The sequence below is a fragment of the Suricata suricatta genome, chromosome 2, assembly GCF_006229205.1.
Source record: "Suricata suricatta isolate VVHF042 chromosome 2, meerkat_22Aug2017_6uvM2_HiC, whole genome shotgun sequence".
Taxonomy (NCBI): domain Eukaryota; kingdom Metazoa; phylum Chordata; class Mammalia; order Carnivora; family Herpestidae; genus Suricata; species Suricata suricatta.
Genome location: NC_043701.1, coordinates 100,810,177 through 100,836,458, shown reverse-complemented (window position 1 = coordinate 100,836,458; position 26,282 = coordinate 100,810,177). Strand labels below are relative to the sequence as shown.

The 26,282-nt window shown below is 47.0% G+C and overlaps 1 protein-coding gene across 1 annotated transcript in view; it reads left to right on the top strand.

The window, feature by feature from the left end:
- The window catches only part of ABCA13 (ATP binding cassette subfamily A member 13), a 317,064-nt gene that overhangs the window by 175,259 nt on the left and 115,523 nt on the right, over window positions 1–26,282 (top strand). The window contains exon 43 of the mRNA XM_029919211.1: window positions 13,323–13,572. Within this exon, the coding sequence (XP_029775071.1) occupies window positions 13,323–13,572 (250 nt within the window). The remainder of the gene's footprint in view (window positions 1–13,322; window positions 13,573–26,282) is intronic.

Below are 26,282 nucleotides of genomic sequence, written 5' to 3'. Positions count from 1 at the left end.
CCTTCTGTGGGTCCCATAGTCTGGGGAATTGTATCTTTACTTTTGTTTATGTACAAATATTTACTAACTTTTCCATTGGTTTCTTCTTTGACTCATTGTTAGTTTAAGATGATGCTTTTGTTTTTATTATTTTGATTATTATTTTATTTTTTCCCTCTTTTATTTAATGCATTTTATTTATTTATTTATTTATTTATTAATATAGATTATTGTCAAGTTGGTTTCCATATAACACCCAGTGCTCTTCCCCACAAGTGCCCTCCTCCATGCCCATCACCCCCCTTCCCCTTAGCCCCTCCCCCTTCAGCCCTCAGATTGTTTTTAGTATTCAAGAGTCTCTCCAGATTGGCCTCCCTTCCTCTCCCTAACTCTTTTTTCCCTCTTCCTTTCCCCATGGTTCTCTGTTAAGTTTCTCCTGTTAGACTTATGAGTGAAAAGATGATTGTTATTTTTAAAATGTTTAAGTAATCTCTACGCCCAGTGTGGGGCTTAAACTCATGACCCCAAGATCAAGAGTCGTACGGTCTTTCTTCCAACTGAGCCAGCCAGGCGACCCCATGATTATGTTTTTAAATTTACACATATTTGTGACTTCCCCAAATTTCTTTTGGTTATTACAGTCCAATATTGTGCTACTGTGACCAGAGGAAACATGTTGTATGATTTTACACCTTTGTAACTTATTAAGGCTCGTTTATGGGCCAGAATATTGTCCACCATCAGAGTGTGCCTTGTGGTCTTGAGAGGAGTGTGTATCTCTCGTGATGGGTGGTGTGTTCCTTAGATGACTCTTCTGTCCTCCTGTCTACACCGCTGTTCCAGTGTGTTTTTCCTCCTTGATATTCTGGTAGCTCATTTTATCCAGTAGTGAACTTTAAGTGTTGTTTCCAGCTCAATTCCGGTTTGTCTGTTCCTCCCACGGCTTCTGTCAGATTTCGTTTCACATGTTTTAGCACTCTGTAGTTGCATAAGTCATGCTTTCTGTCTCTTCTGGGCCCTTTCTGTCTGTGCTGATGCTGTATCTGATGAGCCATTTTCTCAGGAATGTTGTAGAACTTTCTTGGATTCCAGTAGTATTCTTCATCAGGCCAAATCCAGACCTTTTTCAGAGATAATTTCTCTGTTTTTGGATCTGCAGAGATAGTCAGGGTTGGAGGGGACTACACCACGAAGCTTCCTCAAAGCCCTCTGGTTTGGTTGAGTGGATCTCTGAGACACATCCATCACTTTAATTTTTATCTTTTTCATCTAAAGAGTTTATTAGTGGAAGAGAACACCAAATGATTGATCCATGTGGTGAATTGTAATATTCATTCATTCATTCATTCATTCACTGGGGTAAAATAGACTTCATTTGAGTTTTACCGTTTTCAAGTGTCCAGTTCTGTGGTATCACGTACATTAAAATTCGTTTGCAGCCATGACATATCCGTCTCCAGACTTCTCTCACCTCCTTGACCCAAAACCGTGCACAGTAAACCCTGGCTCCCTTCTTCCCTGCTCCTGGCGGATACCCTTCCACTTTCGGTCTGTATGAAGCTCACTGTTCTAGAGACGTCACGCAAGAGGAAGCATACGCTGTTTGCTCTCTGATGATTGGCCTGTCTCACTTATCCTAATGGCTTTGAGGTTCATCTACCATGAAGCAGGTGCCAGAATTTGCTGGATGTATGAGTCAGAGTATGTGGGAAGGGCTCCAGGGTCCCCAGGCCTCTCCAGCCCCACTCTCCCTGACTCCCAGGTGCTCACCCACATGGGAGCTCTCAGAACCCCATTCTTTCAGATTTTTATGGCAGCTTCATTACACCAGCATGATTGATTAAATCATTGGCTGCTGGCCAGGGAGGGTCAAGTGGAGGTTGGACATTCCAACCCTGTAGTTATGTGGTGGGTTCCCCTGGCCCTCAGTTAAATGAGTCCCAAAAGTCATCTCAATAAGGCCATTGATATAACAACACATACCCTTGTTGCTGTCATCACTTAGGAAAATCCAGAGGTCTGCAAGAAAGGGACAGAGAACAAATGCATGCCTCTTTTTTTAAAAATAATTTTTCATGTTTTATTTATTTTTGAGAGAGAGAGAAAGAGCATGAGCAGGGGAGGGTCAGAGAGAGAGGGAGACACAGAATCGGAAGCAGGCTCCAGGCTCTGAGCTAGCTGTCAGCACAGAGCCCGACGCAGGGCTTGAACCCATGAACCATGAGACCATGACCTGAGCCGAAGCCAGATGCTTAACCAACTGAGCCACCCAGGCACTCCCAAATGCATGATTCTTATTATAAATCATATCTTCTTTATTTAAAAACATTTTTAGTATTTATTTTCAAGAGAGAGAAAAAGAGAGAGAGACAAAGAGACAGAGTTTGAGTTGGGGAGGGGCAGTGAGAGAAGGAGACACAGAATCTGAAGCAGGCTCCAGGTTCTGAGCTGTCAGCACAGAGCCTGATGTGAGGCTGGAACTCAAGAGTCATGAGATCATGACCTGAGCTGAAGTCAGATGCTTCACTGACCGAGCCACCCAGGTGCCCCTTATTATAAATCACAGTATCACTAGACCACAAGCTCTTAAGAGGTCTCTCCTCCAAGCCCATTGAGCTTGTTGGCAGAATTCAGTTCCTTGTGGTTTTAGGACTGATGTCCATGTGGATCAGCTGGCTGTCAGTTTGGTTTGCTCTCAGCGCTGAGATGTCATTCTGGAATCTTAGCCACATAGTTTCCTCCCAGCAGGACATAGTTCTTCTTCAAAGTGAGCAGGAGAATCTCTGTTTTGATTCACTGAAAGGTGACCGATCAGTGACTAGATCTGCCAACGCTCTTTACCTCTTCTGCATGTGTAATCCAGTGGTAGGAGTGACAGCCGTGTGTTCAAGGTCTTACCCACACTCAGGGGGAGGGGCTTGGAAACTTCTATGAGGTAGGAGTGATTGCAGGGCCATTGTAGACCTCTCCCTGCGAAACCATTGTTACAATATGCCAAACTGAATTCCCCTTCAGGTTTATTGGCTATTTGAATTTCCTGTCTTATAACAAAGCTGTTGCTTTCATTTGCCCATGAATGATGTATGTTTGAAGGATAGTGTCTTAAATTTGCTTTGCTAACATCAGCTGCTTATGTCTTATCACAAATCACCTATTTCTTTTTTTTTGAGAGAGAGAGAGAGCTCAAGCAGGAAGTGGCAGAGGGAAAGAGAGTGAGAATCTTAAGCAGGCTCCATACTCAGTGCAGAGCCCAATGCGGGGCTCTCTCCCACAACCCTGGGATCATGTCCTGAGCCAAAATCAAGAGTCAGATGCTCAACTGACTGAGCCACCCAGGCGCCCCACAAATGACATATTTCTTGATAGCACAATCAGAGGGTTTTACAGGGGTCACCACCACCCAGGTCCAGGTAGAACATTCCAGCACCTTGCTGGGCCCCTCTGCCCAAGTCAGACCCCTCCCCCACCCCTCACCTTACAGTAATTGTGCGTGTTCTTGGACTTCATATAAATGGAGGGGTCATCGTGTATGCACAGAGTCTGTGTTTTTTCTCTGTATTTTGCTTCTTCGATCCATTTATATTACTCCTTTTGTCATTTCTACATAGTCATATTCTGCTGCATATATCATAATTTGTCTCTCTTTTACTGTATATACAAATTTTGTTTTAACTGGGCATACACATTATTTTCTCTTTTTATTATTAGCATTTTACCTAAAGGTTTCATTTCTGAGCATTCATTTATTTTAAGGTGCATTAGTTAATGACTTTTTTATGTAAGAGCAAATTTAAAGAAAATATGATTATGTTCTCATAAACATTTTGTCATTCTTGAGAACTTAGGATAATTTACATGAAAAAGGCATTGCCCGAATACATTCTCTTTGTGATGGTGATGCATCTGTTTTGAAAAAAATGGTAATTTCATGTTCCAAATTTGGGGGACATTATGAAAATCCATGCAAATATGTTAGAAATAAAACATATGGAAAAAAAAGCTAATGTTATATGAAAAAGAGCGGTGTTTTAAATTTAAAAAAGAACCCCAAGGAAAGAAACATTACAGTGTTTTCTATTACTTTTGTAAAATATGATATAAAAATGCAATTTTATTTATCATTCAAATTACAAATTATGGAACTGGGAAAAAAGTCATCAAAATATCTATTTAAGTATTTCATTACTTAGAACAAAATGGGGGACCAGGATTCATCACAACAAATTTGCTATGACATCGCCTGCATTTCCCAGTTTTACTGGGTTCTGCAAATCCTCCCACGGAGCTCCACAGGAGACATCTCCCTAAGTGAAATTTATATTACTTAGCAGGTATAACTTTATCAAAGTCCTAGATCAGGATTCTGGAGAGAGGGTGAGCAACCGTCTTCTGGGTAAAGTGCTCAGTCACTTTTTAGGGATGAGGGAGCGTGATCCACACTCAAGAAAAGGTAACTTCTGGAATAATCACTTACCAAAACCTTTCCCTTTCTGTTGATGCCCTCAGAAATTACTTTTTTGTTCCGATTCCTGCCCCTGGCTGCCCCTGCCTGTGGGCACCCCTTACCTCCACACTTGCTGTATATCTTTAGAAAGTCTTCGAGGGGGCTCGCTCTCAAATAACTCACTTACTGCTTCTCTGAGAGATGGATGAAGGCAAAATAATATATAAAAAATATATTTTTTAAGGATTGGGAGCCTAGTCGTGCCAGAGAAATGAGTTATGGAGACCCGTGCCTGGAAGAGCATATCTGTTTCTGCATGTCAGGTGCAAGTTATTCCTTCTTGGACCCGAGGCCATCGATCAGCTGTCTGGAGCAGATCAGATCCTAGGAGACGCATTCTCTGTGCATTTTCTTACTTAATCCTCCTGGACTTTTTAGAAATAGGCTTTCCTGCCACCATTATTCGGCTGTAGAAACAGCCATAGAGAAGTTGCCTGATTTGCCCGAACCCTGGTGGGTCCGCCACGAAACTCCCACCCAGACACAGAACCGGGGCTGTAGTCTCTTTGGATCAAAGAAAATATAATCTTCAGATCCGTCCCTTTTCTGCAAAGGCTTTCCCAAGTCCTCAGACTACTGTGCGTTACAACGTTTGAAAGACCCGTGGGTGTAACTGGATTCACTCCTCGACTTCCCAGAAGAGGTAGTGGTCTTGCACCGTCATGATGACCTGAGGAATTTGTTAGAGCACGGAGTCCTGAGCCTCACCCCCTGGTTTCCCGATTCGGTGGTCCCTGGGTGGGGCCCGAGAACTTGCATTTCTCACCAGCTTCCCAGTGGTACTGTGGGTCCAGGCAGCGCCCCTGGACGTCCATCACTTCGGGGTGATAGCCAGAGCAGGATTCCGTCTAGAATTACAAATTCTGGGTCTCTTTTCTTTCTGCCGATTCCCAGTGTTCTGGAATGAATTCTGTCCCCCCACCAAATTTGTATGCTGAACCCCTGGGACCTCAGCATGTGACTGTATTTGCAGGTATAGGATCTTTGGAAAGGGCATTAGGGTAACAGTGAGACAGTGAGGGGTACAAGTGGGTCCGCACCCAGTCTGACTGGTGTCCTTGTGAGAACCGGTGATTGGGCAGAGACAGCAGTCCCCACAGAGGGGAGACCCCGGGGAGGGGGGACCTGAAGAAGGGCCCCAAGGGAGAGGCCTCAGAGGACACCAACCATGCAGCCACCTGACTGCAGTCTTTGTCTTTCTTCATTCATCTGTAGGTGGGCTTCCGCTGGTGTAAACAGTGTGTGGTTCCCTGGGGAATCCCAGCATTGCATGGGATCTCTCCAAGACCCTGCTTTCCCTTTATGTGCATATATGCCCAGTAGCGGGGTTTGTGGATCACAGGCTAGTTCTGGTTTAGGTTTTTGAGGCGGCTCCACACTGTCCTCCACATCAGCCGCACCAGTTTGTGTTCCCATCGGCAGAGCATGGAGAGCTCTGGTTTCTTCTTGTCCCAACAAAAGCCTCTGCATGGCTTAGGGATTGGCTGAATGAGAAGGAAACGCCCCGGCTGGGAAGAACGTGTTTGCATCCCGTAGATCCGATAAGGGGCTGATGCCTGCAGTGTATAAGGAACTCCTGTAAGTCCTGTAGCTCAATAGCTAAAAGACAAGTGACCTGATTAAAAAATGGGCCGAGCAGAGACATCTGGGGGGCTTAGTCAGTTGAGCATCCAGCTCTTCATTTCCGTCTTGAAGTTTGTGGATTTGAGCCCCACATTGGGCTCTCTGTGGGCAGCGTGGAGCCTGATTAGGACTGTCTCTCTCTCTTTGCCCCTCCCCTGCTCTCTTTCCCTCTCAAAATAAATAAACATTAAAAAAATGAGCAAAGTACTTGAACAGACATTTTTCCAGAGATGGATAGCAGGTGCATGTCGTCATCAAGGGGACGTGGAATCAGAACCATAGTGAGACGCCACCACACCCCTGTTAGAATGACTGCCATCCAAAAAAACAAACAAAAAAAAAACAGAAAAAAAAAGAAAACTTGGATGGTTATTGAAATGGCAGATTTTTAGGCTCAGCTTCCATAAATTTTAGGACTGAGACATTTACAGGTTTTAACAAAAAGCCCAGTTTTCTTTGATTCCGGTGCGCTGTGGCCACCACTATGAGAAACACCCAATTATTAGAGTCTCATCAAGGTCAAAGTTCAGGTGAGCAGTCAGGTCACATAACTGTGGGGTTCAGAGTGAATCTGGGAAACAGGTGTTTTCTCCTTGTAACCCTCCCTTTTCCTCCTCCCTTCCCTCCTTCTTCCCTTCCATCCCCTGTCCCTCCTCCTTCATTCTCTCCTCCCTTCCTCCCCCCTTCTCCATCCCTCCTTCCTCACTCCCTCCTTCCTCACTCCCTCCTTCCTCCCTTCTTTTCCTTCTCCCTACTTTCCTCCTCCCCTTCTTTCCTTCCTCCCTTCCCTCCTTCCTCCCTTCCTTCCTCCCTCTCTCTCCACCTCCCTCCTCCTTTGCCTCCTCCTTCCCTCCCTCTTTCCCTTACAAAGAAGCCTCAGCCTCACCTCCCTGCCCCATGTGAGGTCTGAGGTTGCAGCTGAAATTCTCAGCTGTCAGTCCCACATTACCTAAACCTTCCCCTTCCCGTCCCACCATTGAACCCTCTGTATTTCATTCCTAATTGCTGCTCCTTGTGATGATGGAAAGCAGTGTGGCAGTGATTAATTTGAAGGATCTGCAGCCTCTCCTTTGCCGTTTGAGACAATCCTGTTTGAACAGCCTCTCCTGTGCGGGGAGCCTGTAATTCTCGGCCTCTTCAAAGAGCTGTTCCAAATTCTGCCTGTGTCTCGTCCGCCGAACCGCAGTGTTCAGCCCGGAGCGCTGTCTTCTCTGCTTTGTCCACATTGCCTCCAGCTTCAAACGCCGCGTCCCCGGCCAGCTAGGCTGGGAGGGAACAGGTGGGGGGCGGGGAACGTGCCTGATGCCAATTACACGTGCCAGAGAAGGTTAGTTTGCACAGATCTTGGAGAGCTGCTAGCAGGGGGCTGTGCGGAAGTCAGTGTGTCAGAATAAAGATGCAATTGAAATAGACTCAGCCGAGAAACGGTGGCAGCAGGTGCCAGGGAGCAGCTGCACCTGCGGGGGTGCGAGAGGCTGGGGGAGCGTGTGAGGCTGGGAGCCTCGTGGGGCACAGCTGCCCAAGGGAGCCCTGAGGCTGGAGAGGAGGAGCAGCACCCACCCTCACCCCTGACCTGGACTCGCCCCTTCTCATGACACCTTTGACAAAGGAGGTGCCTGGCTCATCTTAGGTGTGCCCCTCGCCCCCAAGATCCTGGTGGGAAAATGGGGAAATCGAGGCAAGAATGCCTCTGGGCAACCTTTGGGAACATATCTATTGTAGGGGTCCAGGGTGGAATGTTTTATTTTATGCATTTATTTAAAATTTTTAATTAAAATTTAATTAAGTTTTTTGCATTATATTTATTTAATTTTATTATTTTGAGGCAGGAGAGAGGCAGAGAGAAAGGGAGACACAGAATTGCTAGGGGGCTCCAGGCTCTGAGCTGTCAGCACAGAGCCCAACGCGGGGCTCGAACACACGAACTGTGAGATCATGACCTGAGCCAAGGTTGGATGTTTAAGCAGCTGAGCCACCCAGGTGCCCAATGTTTCTTTATTCTTGAGAGACAAAGAGAACACGAGCGGGGGAAGAGAAGTGAGAGAAGGAGACACAGAATTGGAAGCAGGCTCCAGGGTCTGAGCTGGCAGCACAGTGCTTTTTAAAGGACAGAAAAAGTGGGGTGCCTGGGTGGCTCAGTCGGCTAGGCGTCCAACTCTTGATTGTGGCTCAGGTCACTATCCTGGGGTTGTGAGTTCAAGCCTTGCATTGGGCTCTGTACGGAGCGTGGAGCCTGCTTGGGATTCTCTGCCTTTCTCCCTCTCTCCGCCCCTCCCTACTCACATGCATATATATGCACACTCTCTCTAAAAGAAAATATCAGAAAAAGTGATTCCTCACCTGTTTAGCAATTGGAGGCTTTGGAGGTGTGACACAGAAAATTCCTCTTCTACCTAGATCTCTTTTTACTTTTTTTAACGTAAAAAATCCTGTATGAGGGTGTCAGGCAGGCTCCGTCCATGAAATGTGCGACTGACTCTTGATCTCTGGGTCATGAGTTTGAGCCCCAAGTTGGGTGTAGAACCTACTTAATAACCACAAACAAGCCTTAATAAAAATAAAAATCGAAATCATGTATGAAAAAGAGCAATGTGGTTGTTATAAGAGATGAGCAGGGAAAGCATTATACAAGGCGAATAAAACAATGTGAAATTATTTTCATAAACCGGTTTAGATAAATATAGCCTCTCCTTGTTAGCTTGTTAAACAATTAAACATAATTAATAAAGCTCTTTTTGAAAGAATATTCAACCAGGGTGCCTGGGTGGCTCGGTTGGTTGAGCGTCCCACTTTGACTCAGGTCAGGATCTCACGGTTCAGGAGTCTGAGCCCCGCATCGGGCTCTGTGCTGACAGCGCAGAGCCTGGAGCCTGTTTCGGATTCTGTGTCTCCTTCTCTCTCTGCCCCTTCCCTGCTCACACTTTGTCTCTCTCTCTCTCAAAAATAAATAAACATTAAAAAAATTTAAAAAAAGAAAAAATGAAAGAATATTCCACCAAGATTGAAGTAACATAGTTTGGTTTTAAAGTTGTATACTTTTTGTTTCACCATGTTTATTACTAAAGAAATTATTTTGGGTTTTGTGTCGTATTATTAAGCATACCACCATCACAAAACATCTTCCTTTACTCTTATTTTTCTTTTTGTTCTTCTTTCTGTTTCTTCATTTTCTTCCCCCCTGTCCCATCTCCTCTCCTACCTCTCTTAGCAAGAGGACATTCTATGTGATTTTCTTCCACAATTGGTATGAATGAGGCAATCACGAGTGGTACGAAAGTCGTACAATGCTAGTTTGAGGATAAAGATAGAGGAATAGCCTGTCCAGGCCTTTTGTTTTACAGGTGAGAAGCCAAGAGACCACCACGGCCAGTCTGAGGTATCTGAGGTCTTCTGGCGAGGCAGAGCTGGCCCCCCGCACCCCTCCCCCCCGTCCAGATGCTGGGGTTTGGTGGAGGTGGTCTTTCCCATGGACATTTACAGTGTTGACACCCATCTACCTGTTTACGGGCATTCCTTGTTTTATTGTGATTTATGTTATTGCGGTCTGCAAATTCTGCCCTTCCTATTTTTTAAATGTTCCATTTATTTTGAGAGAGTGCACATCAGGGGAAGGGCAAAGAGAGAGAGGAAGAGAGAGAATCCCAAATAGACAGCACAGAGTCTAATACGAGGCTTGAACTCGCGAACCATGAGATCGTAACCTGAGCAGAAGTCGGACACTCAATGGACTGAGCCACCCAGGAGCCCTGTAGATTTTCTTTTTTTGCTCCCATAGATTTTTAAATGAACTACATATTTATACCTGCTATTTGTCCATTATTTGTTTGCGGTATTCATTTTTTTAAAGATTGACTTGAAAGCATTACATTTGTGATGGTTTATTTTAAAAGCTTTAAGAACATATGATTCAGCAAATCATATTCAAATGATTTTAAATTTTCCAGATCTGAAATATGAGATCATATTCTGAGGTGCATGCTGAAACCTTGATATTTTAAGGTTCTCACTAGGTTTGAACAACTGAAGCCACCTGACCCTTCCACCCCCCAAAGACATCTCTGGACATTTTTTCTAAGTAACTGAGGGTCACTGTAAATGGAATGCCTAATTATGGACACCACTGGATTCTTTGAATAGAATTACACTCATAAGTCAGATAAGACAATTCATCACAATTTGGTCCAGTATTTTAATTTTGTCTGTTAAATTATTCATGTGAATGTTTTTATGAGGTTAGCCATAAATATTTGATTGGTGGTTGATTCATGACCATAAATTATCTTAGTCCTTTATTTCCCCATTTATGTTCAGTTAACACATGGGAAGGTGGGGGAGAATTTATTTTTCTTAATAATGAGAAACGCCTTTCCCCACAGACTTATTGAGCTTGTCTGATGAGTGCTTACAATGGCTGGCGGTCGACATTGTCCCTGTTCGCTAGTTTCATAAGTGTCGTAATAAGAATCCTCATTACCTAGAAGGAAAATATAAATCTCTGTAAAACAGCTGAAGGAAATGACGTTCCGCGGGGTTGAGAATTCCCAGAGGTCACCTGACACCTTGGTGGCTCAGACTGGATTCCAATCACGTGTGATTCGTGAGCTTGGCTCATACCCCCCTTCAAACCCCCCCCCCCCAGCCCCGCGCGCTGGCCACAAGTGACTGTTGTGATTGGTCCTCTCTGAGCAAACCAGTGGGCAATTACAGGGGCATCTTCTGTGCTCCTGTCCTCCATCAGCAGGCGTATTTACTAAGTAGTCTCCAACACCCAGAAAAGCCACATTCTGTTTCCATTTTCTGTGCACCTGGCTGCATAGATGAAAACTTCCCCAGTGTAAATAGGTGTTTGCAGCCATTGCCTGCAGTAGACGTATTTGAGCAGGTGCGTAGTTAGGGAGGCAGCTGAGTGCAGGTGGCTTAGATGGGACTGTCAGAAGATGCCACTTAAAGGCTACTTCGGGGGCACCTGGGCAGCTCAATCAGTTGAGCGTCCAACTCTTGATACCGGCTCAGGTCATGATCTGATGGTTCATGAGATCAAGCCCCGAGGCTGTCTGCACAGAGCCTGCTTGGGATTCTCTCTCTCCCTCTCTCTCTTTCTCTGCCCTTACTCCACTTGCTCTTTCTCTGGAGAGGGGAGAGGGGCCGGACACGGAGGTAATGGTGGAGAATGTCTTCATGATGAAAGCCCCAGAAAATCCCAATAATAAGGGGTTCAGCTGGCTCTCAGGGAGGTGAATGTGTGGAGGTGTTGGGGACATACTGGAGCACCATGTCCCTTCTGGAACACCTCGCCCAGCGCGTCTCTTCCATGTGACTGTCCATATGCAGCCTGTGTCATATCCCTTTGTAAGCTGGTCCATACGAGGGCCTGTTCCCTGGGTTCTGTGAACCACTCTAGCATGTGGGTCAAACCCAAGGCTTGGTCACTGGAACCTCTGATCTACAGTCAGTGGCTCGTAAGGGCAGGGGACAACTTGGACTTGTAGCTGGTGTCTAGAGTGCGGGAGGGGCAGTCCTGTGTGACTGAGCCCTCAGCCCATAGGGTCTGACACTCTGCCGGGAGACAGCATCCACAGTGAGACCTCTTGTAGGCCACCCAGTGGCATCATGGACACGGGCTTGATGCGTGGAAAGAAGCCCCATGCTTGGTGACCAGAAGCGTCAGAGGTGATGTGTTCTCTCGGAGGGTGAAGGAGACATGCCAGGAGGAAGTAGGGCCTGACCCCCCTCAGGAGGTGGACTGGACTGACTTCCTGAGGCAGGTCTGTCTCGGTGATGGGCCCTGACCATCCCCGTGGCCGTGACTGTTTTCTCACTTCCCCTGAACATGTCCAGACCACCTGCTTGGTACCCACCCTTTCCACTCTGCCCACATGCATTGCAACACTCGATTACCTTAGGTTGGGTCATTTCTTTACATTTTTAGCTCGACCTCTATGTGCTGTCTTTTTGGAGGACAAAAAATAGCCAGTACCTGCCGAATACTGGGCACTCTTCAAATATTGGACAAAGGAAGAGGTTATTTCAGGAACACATTTTACCCCCTGCTGCTCCTCTATAATTCTGTGCTCACCCCTCTATCACAAATAATTTATTTTTCAAAATGGGAGTGCGTCTTTAAAAATGACTTCTTTGGAGATTTCAAATGTATTCACTGTGCTTTTATTAACTGTATTTCAATTTGATATGTGTAGGCGGTGTAGTCAGTTTAGCATACCTGTCTTCTTAGAAGGCCACCTTTGTCCCCAAATCCTTTCTGTTGAGTTTTCCAGCACATTGCAGAAGGGATTGCTAGAAAGACCATGAGCATGGCCGTGTCTGTCCTTCGGATGTGGATTAGGGCTGTGGTCCTTGGGTCTGCCTCCCCTTTCCCTCCAATTTTGTTGTCTTCACACAGGCCGGTTGGCCTACCCTGGACAGGTTTATTGTGGCCACGTCTGTGTTGTCATGACACCAAGAGGGTCCTAGCAAGGTGACCAGGGCCTTCACTGCACACACTTGCGCACTCATGTCCTGCTTTCCAGCCCAGCCTTCTGAGTGCTGCTCCCTGGGGGCCCGTCTCCCAGTAGTGAGATGCAGAGGAAGGAAGGAAGGGAGGATGGGGTCCCTGAAGCCTGGTAGACCAAGGACACTCACTTGGAGCTGCAGAGACACTCTCAGAGCCGCACACACCTCTTCTCCATTGGGGACACCCCCCACTAGGCAGGGAGAGTCGGCGCATGGGCTGGGGGGATGGTGCCTCCGAACCCTGATCTGGATGTGACCTAGGGCGTCCTCTGGAAGGACCCGGCTGTGGGAACAGAGGGGTAAGGCAGGAGAAGGGAGGTGGTGGAGGGGGCCAGCCATCTCTGCCCGCCTCCCATGCACAGGGTCCTGCCTGAAGACAGGAGTCCCGCTGCTTTCCTGCTGGGGTCCATGTTCTTGGAACACGCTGCATGTTAACCAGCAAAAACAAGCTCAAGGCTCCCTGCAAAAGCAGGATTGGAGTGGGATCCACAGTGGAGCTCAGTCCTTGCCTTGTTACATCCCAAGGCATTCTGTGCGCATACATTTCCAGAGTGTCTGCACTCACTGTGGAGCATGGGAGTGGGGGGCCCCTGTGTTACAAGCCACCAGGGACATAGTAGACCTCTGGAGGGATCTGCAGACCTGGGCATTGTTGGGGGGTGGGTGGGGCTGGCCTCTGGCAGACTGCATGTCCCTGTCTCTGCAGGTGGCACCCCAGCGGGGACCCCGCGTGCTCCTGGCAGCCCTCAGCTTCTGGCTCAGGCAGGGGCTCTCCTGCTGAAGCGACTTCGCCACACCCGCCGGGCCTGGAAGAACACCCTCTCCGACCTGCTGCTGCCTGTCCTATTTGTGGCCTTGGCCATGGGCTTGTTTATGGTGAGGCCTCTTGCCATTGACTACCCGCCCCTCAAACTAACACCTGGCCATTATGACACAGCCGAAACTTACTTTTTCAGGTAAGAAACCCCCACCACTTTTACTTCCAAATTATGTCAGGACGGATTATGAATATCAGTAGCTCTGAAGAATCTCAGATATACATGTGGTTTCATGGTTTTGGTGGACTGCATTCAGAGGGCAAGGTCATGGACTGTACCAGATCCTATAAATACCTTGTTTTTTCCTACACGTACATACTTAGATATCCACAATAAAGTTTAATTCGTGTATCAGGCACAGGAGAAGGCTAATTATCAGCAATAGTAGAAAAATGATAACAGTATACTGTAATAGTTATATGAATGTGGTCTCTTTAAATTTCTTTTTTAAAATTTTATTTAGGGGCACCTGGGTGGCTCAGTCAGTTGAGCGTCCGGCTTTGGCTCAGGTCATGATCTCACTGTTTGTGGGTTTGAGCCCCATGTCAGGCTCTGTGCTGACAGCTGGTTCAGAGCCTGGAGCCTGTTTCAGATTCTGTGTCTCCCTGTCTCAGTCAGATCTGACCCGCCCCTGCTCTCACTGTGTCTCTCTGTCTCTCAAAAATAAATAAAACACATTTAACATTTTTTAAAAATATTAAAAAATTTTATTTATTTTTATTAAAATTTCTTTTGGGGCGCCTAGGTGGCTTAGTCAGTTAAGCGTCCAACTTTGGCTCAGGTCATGATCTCACAGCTGTGGATTCAAACCCCCTGTCAGGCTCTGTGCTAACAGCTCAGAGCCTGGAGCCTGCTTCGAATCCTGTGTCTCCCTCTCTCTGCCCCTTCCCCAGCTCACACTCTGTCTCTATCTCTGTCTCTCTCTCTCTCTCTCAAAAATAAATTAACATTAAAAAGTTGAAAAAGTTTTTTTAACATTTATTTATTTTTGAGAGATAAGACAGAGCGTGAGCAGGGGAAGGCAGAGGGAGAGGGAGACACAGGATCTGAAGCAGGCTCCAGGCTCTGAGCTGTCAGCACAGAGTCCCATTAAGGCCTCGAACCCATGAACCGCAAGATCATGACCTGACCTGATGTTAGATGCTTAATCAGCTTAGCTGCCCAGGCGCCCCTTTGTATTTATTTTTAGAGAGAGAGAGAGAGAAAGCACGCACAAGTTGAGGAGGGGCAGAGAGAGAGGGAGACAGAGAGAATCCCAAGCAGGTTCAGCACTGTCAGCACAGAGCCCAACGCGGGGCTCAAACCCATGAACTGTGAGATCATAACCTGAGCCACAATCAAGACTGATCTCTTAACTGACTGAGCCACCCAGGTGCCCCTGTCTCTTTACGCATCTATTGTTCTGTAGCCACCCTTCTTCTTGTGAGGACATGGAATGATAAGATGCTGTAGTGTGATTGACCTAGGCGTTGTGAGGTAGTCTGCTGCTGATCTGAAGATGGGTTGGAGGCTCAGCTGCTTCCAGAACCGCAGGTGGGGGGATGACTGTAGCTCACAGAGCCTTCCAGGCTTGCTCTGGGACAGCAGCCAGGAGCTGCACGGTGCTCCCTGTGGAGAAATGTCTGACTTCTCTCTGGAAGGCAGCGAGCCCACGCGCACCCCCAGGCTAGATGAGGTCCAGGCTTGCTGCCAAGGAATTCAGAGCGCTGAGTGGGGCAGCCAGATGAATTTACATAGGATGTGCTCAGAGCCTTTAGGGGTTTTGTTTTCTTGACAGGAGGCTGCGGACCTGAGCATTGTGGGGCTTGTACCCTCAGTTGGCTGGCTCCTCCCAAACTGAGCGTGGCTTCTCTCCCCTGAGCTGGGTTTGCAGTGGCCAGGATAACAGGCAGCATTAGCAAGTGCTGACCAGGCATTCCAAGAGCTGGTGCTCGCACACCTGTACACCTGGGGGACAGTGCTCGCACACCTGGAGGGGGACAGTACTGACACACCTGGGGGAGTGGAGCTCGAACATTTGGGGTGGGGCTTATACACCTGGAGGGGGCGGCGCTCATACACATAGGGGGCGGGGACTGGGCACGGGCTTATTAACTAGGCTGCTCATGGTGCAGGCAACCGGAGGGCACGATTAGTTCTGCCCTTGTCAAATACTTATCTTTACTAAAATAATGAGCTTAATTAGCTAGACTCTTAGCACCTGCTAATATTTGTCACTTTTACAACACTGTAATTTGGAGTTCAGTTTAAACAAATGCAGACGCAGAAGGCAAAATCGATAATAAACTGTTCAGTTTGCTTCTGTGTCCTTTTGTTAATTATGTATTTTTTCCTCGGTGTGTCTTTGTATTCCACAGAGTCTGGGTTTTCAACTCAAAAAGAGAATCCTGCAGTGGTTCGGTTCAGAGAAATGCACGCAGGTCCCCAAGTATTCCTTCTGCAAGTGGGCTCTCCTGGCTAGTTTATGGGCCTGTCCTCATCTTCTTTTCCCAGGTGTTTAAAATGAATGGACAGAAAGTATAGAATGCCCCATAAAATGTGTTTCTTGAAAAAAAAATGGGGCACATGGGTGTCTCAGTTAGTTAAATGTCCGACTATTGATTTTGGCTCAGGTCACGGTCTCACGGTTCATGGGATCAAGAAAAAAAAAGTAGCAGAAAATGCAGGCTAGCCAAAATAATCACAGAAAAATTCACAGGTAACCCACCAGCTCTATCCACCCTAAACCTAGCGGTGGGGGTGGGGGGCTTCCCCATGCTAATAGGTAACACGCATAACACATGCACTTTTGTTATTTTATGACAGTGGTATTCCACTATAAAGAGTCTTCATTATTTGCTTTTTTACTCAATACATAACATATTTGTGTATCTGTTGTTGTAAATCAGGCCAAACCACATCACCCATTTTCAGGCTGTGCCGCAGTATGTTGCATAGAGGTGCCGTAATTTATTTAAACAGTCTCTTTTTGGGGCAGATATCGGTATAGAAAAACCAGGCAATTCTGGAGCAGTTCTTTGTCTGGATTCATGCAGCTAATTGTTTCTATTATCAGACATTTCCATTGGAAGTTTGTGGGGGCAACAAGCACCCACATTTTCAAGGTAGGTATTAACAAATGATTCATATCGATGTGCCCCAATTTACAGCTCATACGAGCATAAAGTCATTGATCCCGTTCATCATGAGTGTTTATTGTGCGCGCATTCTGTGCCACATGCCGCTCTTGGCGGAGAGAGAACTCCTTTCTCCGCGTTTTCACGATCCCTTTTACAGCCATATCAGGACTTTCATTGCTTTGTTAGGCAGCTCTTCGGTTGCTATTGAGGTGGAATATTGCCAGTTATTTCTTGGTTACTTCGGATTTCACCCTGTATGTTGAATATATCCAACACCATGTATGTTATATGAGCGTGTCCCACTGTCATGGCTTTGGCCTGCCTGCCCCTTTGCCCTTTCTTCCATCCTGGCTTCATCTCTTGGTCCTTCCTTCAGAGGCAGGGAAGAACCTCCCATGCTGGGTGTTCTGCAGGTTCTGTTTTGAGGAGATGGAAACCCCTTCTTCGCTGCTTTACTAATGTGGCCACTGTGTGTGTTTTCTTCAGAAAACATTTGCTTCCCAGCAGTGCTTTTGCATTGAAGTCATGCATTCCAAAATTATTTGGAGCCTGAGAATTAGAGACATTGGATTTTGTTTGTTTGTTTATTTATTTATATTTAAGAGAGAGAGAGCATGAGCAAGGGAGGAGCAGAGAATGAGAGAGAGAGGGAGAGAGAGGGAATCCCAAGCAGGCTCCGTGCTGTCAGTGCAGAGCCTGATGCTGGGCTCGAACCCACGAACCATGAGATCATGACCTGAGCTGAAATCAGGAGTCAGACGCTCACCCGACTGCCCCCGCCAGGTACCCCCAAGAACCGTAATTTTTTAGAGGCATGACAAGATGAAGGAAAAGGGCTTTGAGCTAAGCAAGGCCAGTTGTGTGTGGGCAAATATGTAAAGGAACGAACGGCGGATAGGACTAATTAGTAATGTCTGTTGTACGGATTCCTCTCGTATATGTCTGGGTCGGTGAAGGCCTGGAATGGGTGCTGGTGATTAACTTCTGTCTCTCCTGGTAGAGAGGAGGGAAGGGGCGCATACGAATTTGTGTCCTGCTTTTAGGCAAATGAGGGGGAGGGCAGAGAGCTTTCCTGGTATCTGCTTCTCAGTTACCTTCAGCTCAAGATAATCTGTAAGCCACAGGGGCATCTTGTCTGCCCTTCAACACCACGTGAACAGAGGGATCCACAAGGGGACGGTCACGCACGACAGAGGCTGAGATTAGAGCGACTCACTGGCAGGTGGGCCATGGAACTCCGAGGATCATGGCCCCTCCCAGCAGCTGAGCCCCTTCCCCCCATTCCTATGTTGAAGCTTTAACCCCAGTGTGGCTGTGTTAGGACATGAGGCGTCTAAGGAAGTAATTGAGATTAAATGAGTTGAGTGAGAGATAGTTTAGTATTTTCTTCCATGTCTAAGAATCAGTCTTTTTACGGAGGACATGTGTTTGCTGCCATTTCTCAGAATGTTACAGGTGGGACCCCGCCTGTGGTGGCTGCGTGAGCCAGAGGAGATCCCGACGCCCCTCTTCTGTTCTTTCGTCCCAGACTCAACGGAAGGTGCAGGTGCACATTCTCTCAGTGTGTATTTTGGTAGTAGTCATCTGGTTAGGTACGAGGCAGAAACAGATGGAAATGTTTCCTGCTTCTGGTTCCTGTTCACATTTCTTGTGACTGCCAGGGCACAGCCAGGGGGTGGGGGGCGGTGATTGCCCCCTGTTTGGGCAGCACAACTGCTCTCGATAGGAGCCCACCCCGAGATCAGGATGATTGCATGCCCTGGCTTGCTGGGCAAAGCAGTCCTGTTCTCTTGGCACACGTTCTACACATGTCCCACGCACTCCCAAAGTGTCCTCCAGGGGGCTGTACGTTATGTGACTGCTCTGTCTGTGCTGACTCTGAGCCTCAGGGTCTGAATCCTAGCACAAGAATGATTTCCTGTGTGGAACAGCTTCTCCCTGCTCATACTCCTCCTGATTTGCTACAAGTCTGTGCACACATACACGTGCACCATGCACACATGTACATGCACACACATGCACACACTCACATGCACGCATACACAGTGCATGCATGCTCATGTGCACACATACTCATGTGCACACATGCACACATGCAGGCACACACACAATGCACGCACACTATGGCCCATGGCTCACCCCACTGTTCTCTTTGTTGCTTCAAATGTGGGCATATTGCCATTTTCTAACATTTGTGCATGATCTCCACGGGGTGCTGCATGGTATTTTCATTGTTTCCTTACTTTCCCTTTAGCCTAACTCCTGGTTAACAGGTTTTAAAAGTCAGACCTGGAGGTAGTTTTCTTTTTCCTTTTTTAAACTCCTTTAATGTTTATTTTTGAAGGAGAGAGAGAGAGAGAGAAAGACAGAAATAGAGACAGTGTGAGCAGGGGAAGGACAGAGAGAGAGGGAGACATGGAATCTGAAGCAGGCTCCAGGCTCTGAGCTGGCAGCACAGAGCCTGACACGGGGCTGGAACTCACAAGTAGTGAGATCATGACCTGAGCTGAAGTCGGACACTTAACCGACTGAGCCATCCAGATGGCCCCAGTTGTCAAAAAACATTAGGTGCATTGCTTTTGTGTTGACTTTAGTGGTACATAGAAATTTTATTTTTATTTCATTTACTTACATTTTAAATGTTTATTTATTTTGAGAGAGAGAGAGAGAGAGAGAGGGAGAGAGAGCATGTGAGAGTTGGGGGATGGGTAGAGAGAAAGAATCCCAAGCAGGCTCTGCACTGTCAGCACAGAGCCAGATGCAGGGCTTGAACTCGCAAACTCTGAGGTCATGACCTGAGCTGAAATCAAGAGTTGACGCTTACCATCTGAGCCCTGGGAAATCTTATTACTGTGCTGACAATTCTCAATACAGCCTCATGCCCCTCAAATCTTAAGAGTCAAGAAAATGCAATTATATGCCTACATTAAATTTATTTAATATTTCTTGAATACAAATTTTCATGAAAACACAATCCAAAAAAAAAAAAAAATCAATTAGCCTGAAGAGATTCTCTTCCATCACCTTTAAGAGTGCTGCTCACCGAGGATTTTGTGCTCTGTGAGCACAGAAAGCCTGGGCTTTGGGGGCTCAGTCTGTAGCCCAGAGGTCTCTAACTGGGATGCCTCCTGGGCCAGTGGGGGAGCCGGGCCTGCCCCGTGCAGAGCTGAGGGGCTGAGGAAGGTGCTCGCTTGTGACCAAGCCTCCCTGACAGCCGTCTGACACGCTATTTGTACACCCCCAAGGGGAAAAGCCAAGTGCACGGAGTGTGTCTGTGCTGGTTTGGGTTCTTTTTTTTTTTTTAATGTTTTTTATTTATTTTTGAGAGACAGAGAGAGAGAGCATGAACAGGGGAGGGTCAGAGAGAGGGGGAGATACAGAATCTGAAGCAGGCTCCAGGCTCTGAGCTAGCTGTCAGCACAGAGCCCGATGTGGGGCTCGAACCCACAAACTGTGAGATCATGACCTGAGCCGAAGCCGGTCGCTTAACCAACTGAGCCACCCAGGTGCCCCAATGTGCTGGTTTGGGTTCTAACCAACCAGTTTATGATCCAAGCTTCTGGCTCCATTTTATCCTAAATCAGCTCACCGGCTGAGGGCTATTTTCAGAGGCCTTTGGGACTTCCCCGTCCCCACAGGGATCTGCGAACCCAAGAGGTTTGTGGGGACACTGTGCTTGTTCTGGGGCACAAGGGGGCCCCAGGGAAGTGGAAGACAGTTCTCCAGCCCTGAGGAGAGTGGCTTGGGCACAGCTGAGCACCCCTTGTTTGCTCCTCACCCCATGCAGGGGGCGGGACCTGAAGGGCTGGGGACCCGTGAGTTGCTCCTGGTTGTCCGTGGGATGATGACCGATGTCCCATCGCGGCCTGCTAGACTTGCAGGCTTCTGTGAGGCTCAGCTCAACTGCCCCATGGGCCCCGGGCTCTGCGCTTCAGAAGGACGTGATGTAGGGGGGCTCAGTCAGTTAAACATCCTGCTCTTGGTTTCAGCTCAGGTCTTCATCTCAGAGTTTGCAATTTCTAGCCCCACGTCAGGCTGTGCTGACTGTGGAGCCTGCTTGGGATTCTTTGTCCCTCTCTCTGCTCCTTCCATCCCCAACTATCTCAAAAATAAACAAACATTAAAAATAATAAAGAAGGATGTGATGTAGCAGCACATTTCCATGTGTAAAGAAATCCAACTTGAGCCTTTCCTGACTCCCCTGGTGTGCCCAGCGAAATAGGATCATTTTCAAATCTGGCTGAGAAGTCCCTCCTCCCAGCACCCTCAGCCTCCACCTCTCCTCTGTGTGCCCGCCACTCCATGGGGTCTCTCTGTGCTCTAACCATGGCTGGAGATCTCAGCCTACCTTCCAACACAGTGGCTCCCTTGAGTGTCACCACTGAGACTTCCACATCCCTCCATGGTGACTTCTTGCCAGTGTCTAGAAAAGGTTACTTTCATTAAGTATTTGTTAAGTTGAATTAAAAAATCAAGGGCACCTGGGTGGCTCAGTTGGTTAAGTGTTGGTATCTTGGTTTTGGCTCAGATCATGATCTCATAGTTCATGGGTTCGAGCCCCACATCAGGCTCCATGTTGACAGGGCGAAGCCTGCCTAGAATTCTCTCTCTCTCCCTCTCTCTCTCTCTGCCCCTCCCCTGGTCTCTGCCTCTCAAAAATAAAGTAGAATAAAAAAGCAGTCAAAATAAGAGGAAGCAGGAAAACTTTCTGGGAATTCTGCTGGAAGTCTTCTGGAAGACTTTCCAGAATTAACTTGGGCAGGTCTCTACTTCAAGTTGGCATACGAAGCGTGGACCATGGAAAGACAGCCGTCTACACACGGTTGAGAATACGTAGAGGAGACTTCATGGCCCCATCTCCTGGGCTGGGGTTCAGTCCTTATGGGAAGGGATCATGAGGTTCACCCTGGCCCCTAGTCCCATCCTGAAGAGGACCTGGGGCTCAGGGGCACCCCTCTACTCTCTGCCTCCACTCTCCACAGCCTTCTTCCCAGTGGCCTTGTGTTTAAATTTCCCAGTTCCGAGAAGGGCCTCAGCCATATTGGAGTGGGCCCACCCTCCTCCCATATGATCTCATCTCAACTACCTACATCTCTGAAGACCCTATTTCCAAACAAGGTCACATTCTGACCTTCTGGGTGGGCGTGAAATTGGGGGGAGGGCACTGTTTATCCCACCACACTTTGTCAGAGTACCTTTCTTATCAGATACCATTGGATTAGGCAAAATTTGTAGTTACTTTTCGAAAAAAGAGTAACTTGGCTTTCTATAAAAAGCCATGCCCTTCTGCTGTCTGCAGAAGGGCAATCAGATATTAAAATTAGTTGAAGACTAACAGCAATGGTGGGTCTACACCCCCTGTGGTTTGCAAGACGGTACCCTGGAATGTGGTCTGTGGAGACCTGCTGAGTGTTGTTAACTACCAACCTCCCAACATTCACCGCGAGGACGGCATAATTTACTTCTTTCTCTGTACCAATGTACACCTTCTTCCTACGTATTCAGTACCGTTCTTGTGAGGGGATAGTAGCACGTTATTTTGTGGGAATAATTCAAAGAGATGGTGAATGGAAAGCAATTGGTCTATTTCCCAGCAGAAATCCAGTGCTCAGTGAAAGCTGTTTGTACACCCTGGAGTGGACCTAGTACATCATCTGTGCTTCTGGATGGCGTGGGGGAGGCATGTTGGCGATCACCAGCAGGCTCTGGAAAATGTGTCCTTGGCAGAATAACCTTTGAGGTGTCGACTGCCCCTTACATCTCATCTTCTGGCTGCCCTTTCCTTATTCACTTGGTCCATGCTCACACTTGGCTTTGTCAAGTGGAATATCGAAACTCTGCCCTGACTTTATATGTCTAATCTCTGACCCCCAAGAGCACTCTTTGCCCCACTCATCAGTATGGCTGTTTCTTTCTCAGTTCAACTTACATGTGATCTTTTTCATGCTCAGCTTCAGCATCCTCGGAGCTTACAGTCCGGTGGGAGAAAACAGATGGCAAATGGCACAGCTCAGACTGACTTGACTGTCCCTGGACAGTGCCCAGCACTAAGCAGGCATCTCTAAAACATTTGCACCCAGATGTATTCAGATCTTTTACGCTCTCCCTCACATATCTTTACCTCCCCCATAGCCTGTGGGTAATGAGTCTTTTAGCCTGATTCAGCTCAGCTTAGTGCTTTGTGAATCACTGAGCTTAGGAGACTCTGTCCTATCTCTTAGCGGCCCGAGATTAAAATAAACACAGAAGGGTCACTGCCGACCGGGTCCTTGTGCTCATACATGCCAGCTGGGGAGCAAGATGGAAAGTATGTTCAGGCTTCCTGGATCTAATTCTCATTCCACAGACCTATACAAAGACACAAGTCCCACCCTCAGAAAGCTCACAGTCGAGCTGAGAGAGAACCCTACAAACATGAACAAGCAAGGCTTACATGCTATGCATCGATGTTCCGTGTGGGGTTGTACTCGAGCGGATGGGGGTCTCCATCAGGCAGGGACAGGGCTCAAGGAAGGCTTTCTGAAGGCCGTAGCACCTGAATGGAGTCCTCAGTGATCCCTGGGTGCTCTGCAGGAAAACAGGAGGAGATGTTTCTCCAGACCCAGAAAGAAACAAGTGTCAGTCACCGTGAGGAGCCATGAGGTCATCCAGCATGAGTTTCTGTTTTCTGGCAGGTGCTGGAAGGCATTCCAAATAGAAAAGGCGCCATCCTGCAAGCCAATTGAAGGGAGACATCACAAGGCTTTAAAATGTGGGTGGTGATAGAATTGGGTTTAGTTTATAATGGCATTTCTTGAGTGGCTGTTTCATGGAGGACTGTTCTCTGGGTCTCCGTTCCGAGGGCCACGAAACCATTCATCTTCCTGTTGGATTGACTGAGCTGCTAACCAATGTTAAACAGGTTACTTTCCTATAAACTTCTCAGAGCTTTTAATACGTTGAATTGGCCACACCAAGCCTGTTTTCGTCTGTTTGCTTACTTGCGTTTTATTATATAATGAGCATCCTTGAAGCCTGTGGAGGGGAGGACTTTATCTGTATTCTGTGTCCCATTCTCCCATCTCTCTGCTTCTGCTCTAAACACCTTCCAATTCTTTATGTGTTAGTTTACGAAAGAATACCATCCTCTGAGAGTGACCTTTTTCACTTAATAAGCGCATCACTAAGGTCTTCGGTATTGTTGCGTGTTGCTGTATGTGGCTTGTTAATATTGCACAGTATCCCCTGTATGATGTGTACACCACAATTTATTAATCTTCTTAGTGATGGACAGTGTGAGCTCCTTCCAGTTTTCTGCGAACATGAACATTCTAGAATATTCTAACACACACCTCCAGTTTCACCTATATAAGACCTTCTTATGAGTACATTCAGAGAAATGTAACTGCTGATCAGTTGCATAGAGTATGTGACTGTTCTACGTCAGGAAATGATGCCAAACTTCTCCAAAGTGGTTATAGACTCTCCCTTAAGCATCCTCTTGAGTACTTGCATGTATTTCTTAAAAATAACATGCTTTGGGGTGTCTGGGGGGACTCCGTTAGTTAAGCCTCCGACTTTGGTTCAGGTCATGATCTCACAGTTTGTGAGTTTGAGCCCCACATTGGGCTCTGTGCTGACGGCTCAGAGCCTGGAGCCTGCTTAGGATTCTATGTCTCCTTCTCTCTCTGCCCCTCCCCCTATTGCGTGCACACACACTCTCTTTCTCTCCTAAATATAAATATTTAAAAAAATAAGATAAAATAACTAGCTCAAGAAAATGTTTATGCCAAAAAGGCATATTTTCGTGGCATAATCCCCTTCTAGTCTAAGAATCCCTGTGTTCCATGCAACCATGACTATGGACATCAGCTAAATTGGGCGCATACGATGCTTTTATAGGTGTGCCAACACGTAGCAACGGTTTTCACCCCGATGCACATTCTCTCTCCTCCTAAGTGACCTCAGTCTACTTCATGTTCTCCATTCTGGTTCACTTGGAGGTCTTGTGGAACAGCAAATACCCTTCTTTCTGCCCTGTTCTGTGAATGATGCCCTGGTTTGCACCGGCCTCTCTGCATGCTGGCGTTTCAGAGTTGTGGGTAGATGGTGGTTCATCACCTTGCAGCTCCAAGGCATGGAGTCTGGTTCGTTTCAGCTCTTCTGGCTCTTTTCCTCACAGGTAACTTTTTCTGTCTCTGATGTTATAGGATTTCTGCTTTCTTTTTAGACTGTTGATTTTTTTTTCTCCATCATTTTCTCATCAGCCCTGTGGATTTCAGTCTAGGGAGCTCTCATTAACAACAGGAAACCCCTTTGGGGTGATGTTTAGGAATACACATTTGTTCAAACAAGCCCCCTGGGTCACTCTGATGCACAGTTAACTTTGTAAGTAACATGGAGAGAGAAACAGTATCCTGTTTAGGAACTGCCTCAGGAATCAGTATTAAGCACTAATTTTGACTTCTGAGTGTCTGGTAATGACAGATTTCAAATGGTTCTAACAGCCCTTTAAAATATAGCCAAGAATTTGAAGACAAAAAGCCAGAGAACAAGCACTTGACTCTTAAGACAATAGGACCAGTTTAAAGCCAGTTTTGTTTTGTTTTTAACAGTGATTTCTAGACCTAAGAGAAAATCTAGTAGAAAGTAAACCATAAATAATTTTTATCTTGCCCTTAGTAATTATTCCAAGCAACCCCCTTTATAGATCAATGTTTTTCAGAAAAAAAGTATTTTAAGCTTTCATATTTGTTCACAGATTAATAGGTCAAAAGAGAGCAATCCAGAGTATTTCCACAGATGCTACAAATAATGTTTTCTTTTTATGGGCAACATTTCAGTGGAAAATATGTCTCTTTGCTTGTGAAAGTGTTTTCTCATTTGTCAGAAACTCGAAGGCTGTTTATAGGGAGGTCACATCGCCTACTTAGGAGACATTTCTTTGCTGTAAATTCCAACATGCTTCATCATTGTGCATTTCTGTCCAGAGCTGTCGGGCACCCTATTAGGTTAGCCGTAAACCGCCTGAATACTTTCAAACCTCTGTTGTATGCATGCAGTGGGTAAGATGGCGTTTTCCAAGAAGGAATTATTCTGTGTTGGATGCTGTAGCAGGGCCTGTATCCCACGCTTATGCACAATTACGTCCCTGAAGACAAAGTTGTCCTTTGCAGAAATACAAAACTAATGTGCAGTAATGAGTTGGTTTTTCTTTTCCAACCGCCTTTCTGAGCCTTAAGCCCTTTCTCTCATGGGTTGATTTCTTCCATGGTGAGAGGCGCACCGTTCAAAGCTAGTGATGTCTTTGGGGACACTGGGCAGGACCAGGAGAGGAGTGGAGCGGAGGAGGGCTCAAAGGAGAAGGAACCCGGAGCTCAAATGCTGCAGATGAATTATAACCGAGGAACTGGGCAATGAGGAAGTTTCAAGGTCAAGGCAGATCTGCCCAATCAGAAGGCGGTTTAATGGGACGGGGCTGTGCAGGGCTTTGCCGGGCTGGGTGGGCTGTGTGGGCTGGCTGGGTGGGGGGCGCAGCCAGGTTGGATGGGATGGGGCAGGGCTAGGCTAGGCCGGGTGGGATAGGGCGGAGCTGGGAGGGGCGGTTCCAGTTCGATTGGGGCGGGACGTGAGGGTCGGGTTGGATCCAGGTAAGATAGGGCTGGGCGGGTCCAGTTGGGATAGGGTGGGGCTGGGAGGGAGGGTCCAGTCGGTTGGGGCAGGACTGGGAGTGGTGGGGCGGATCCAGGT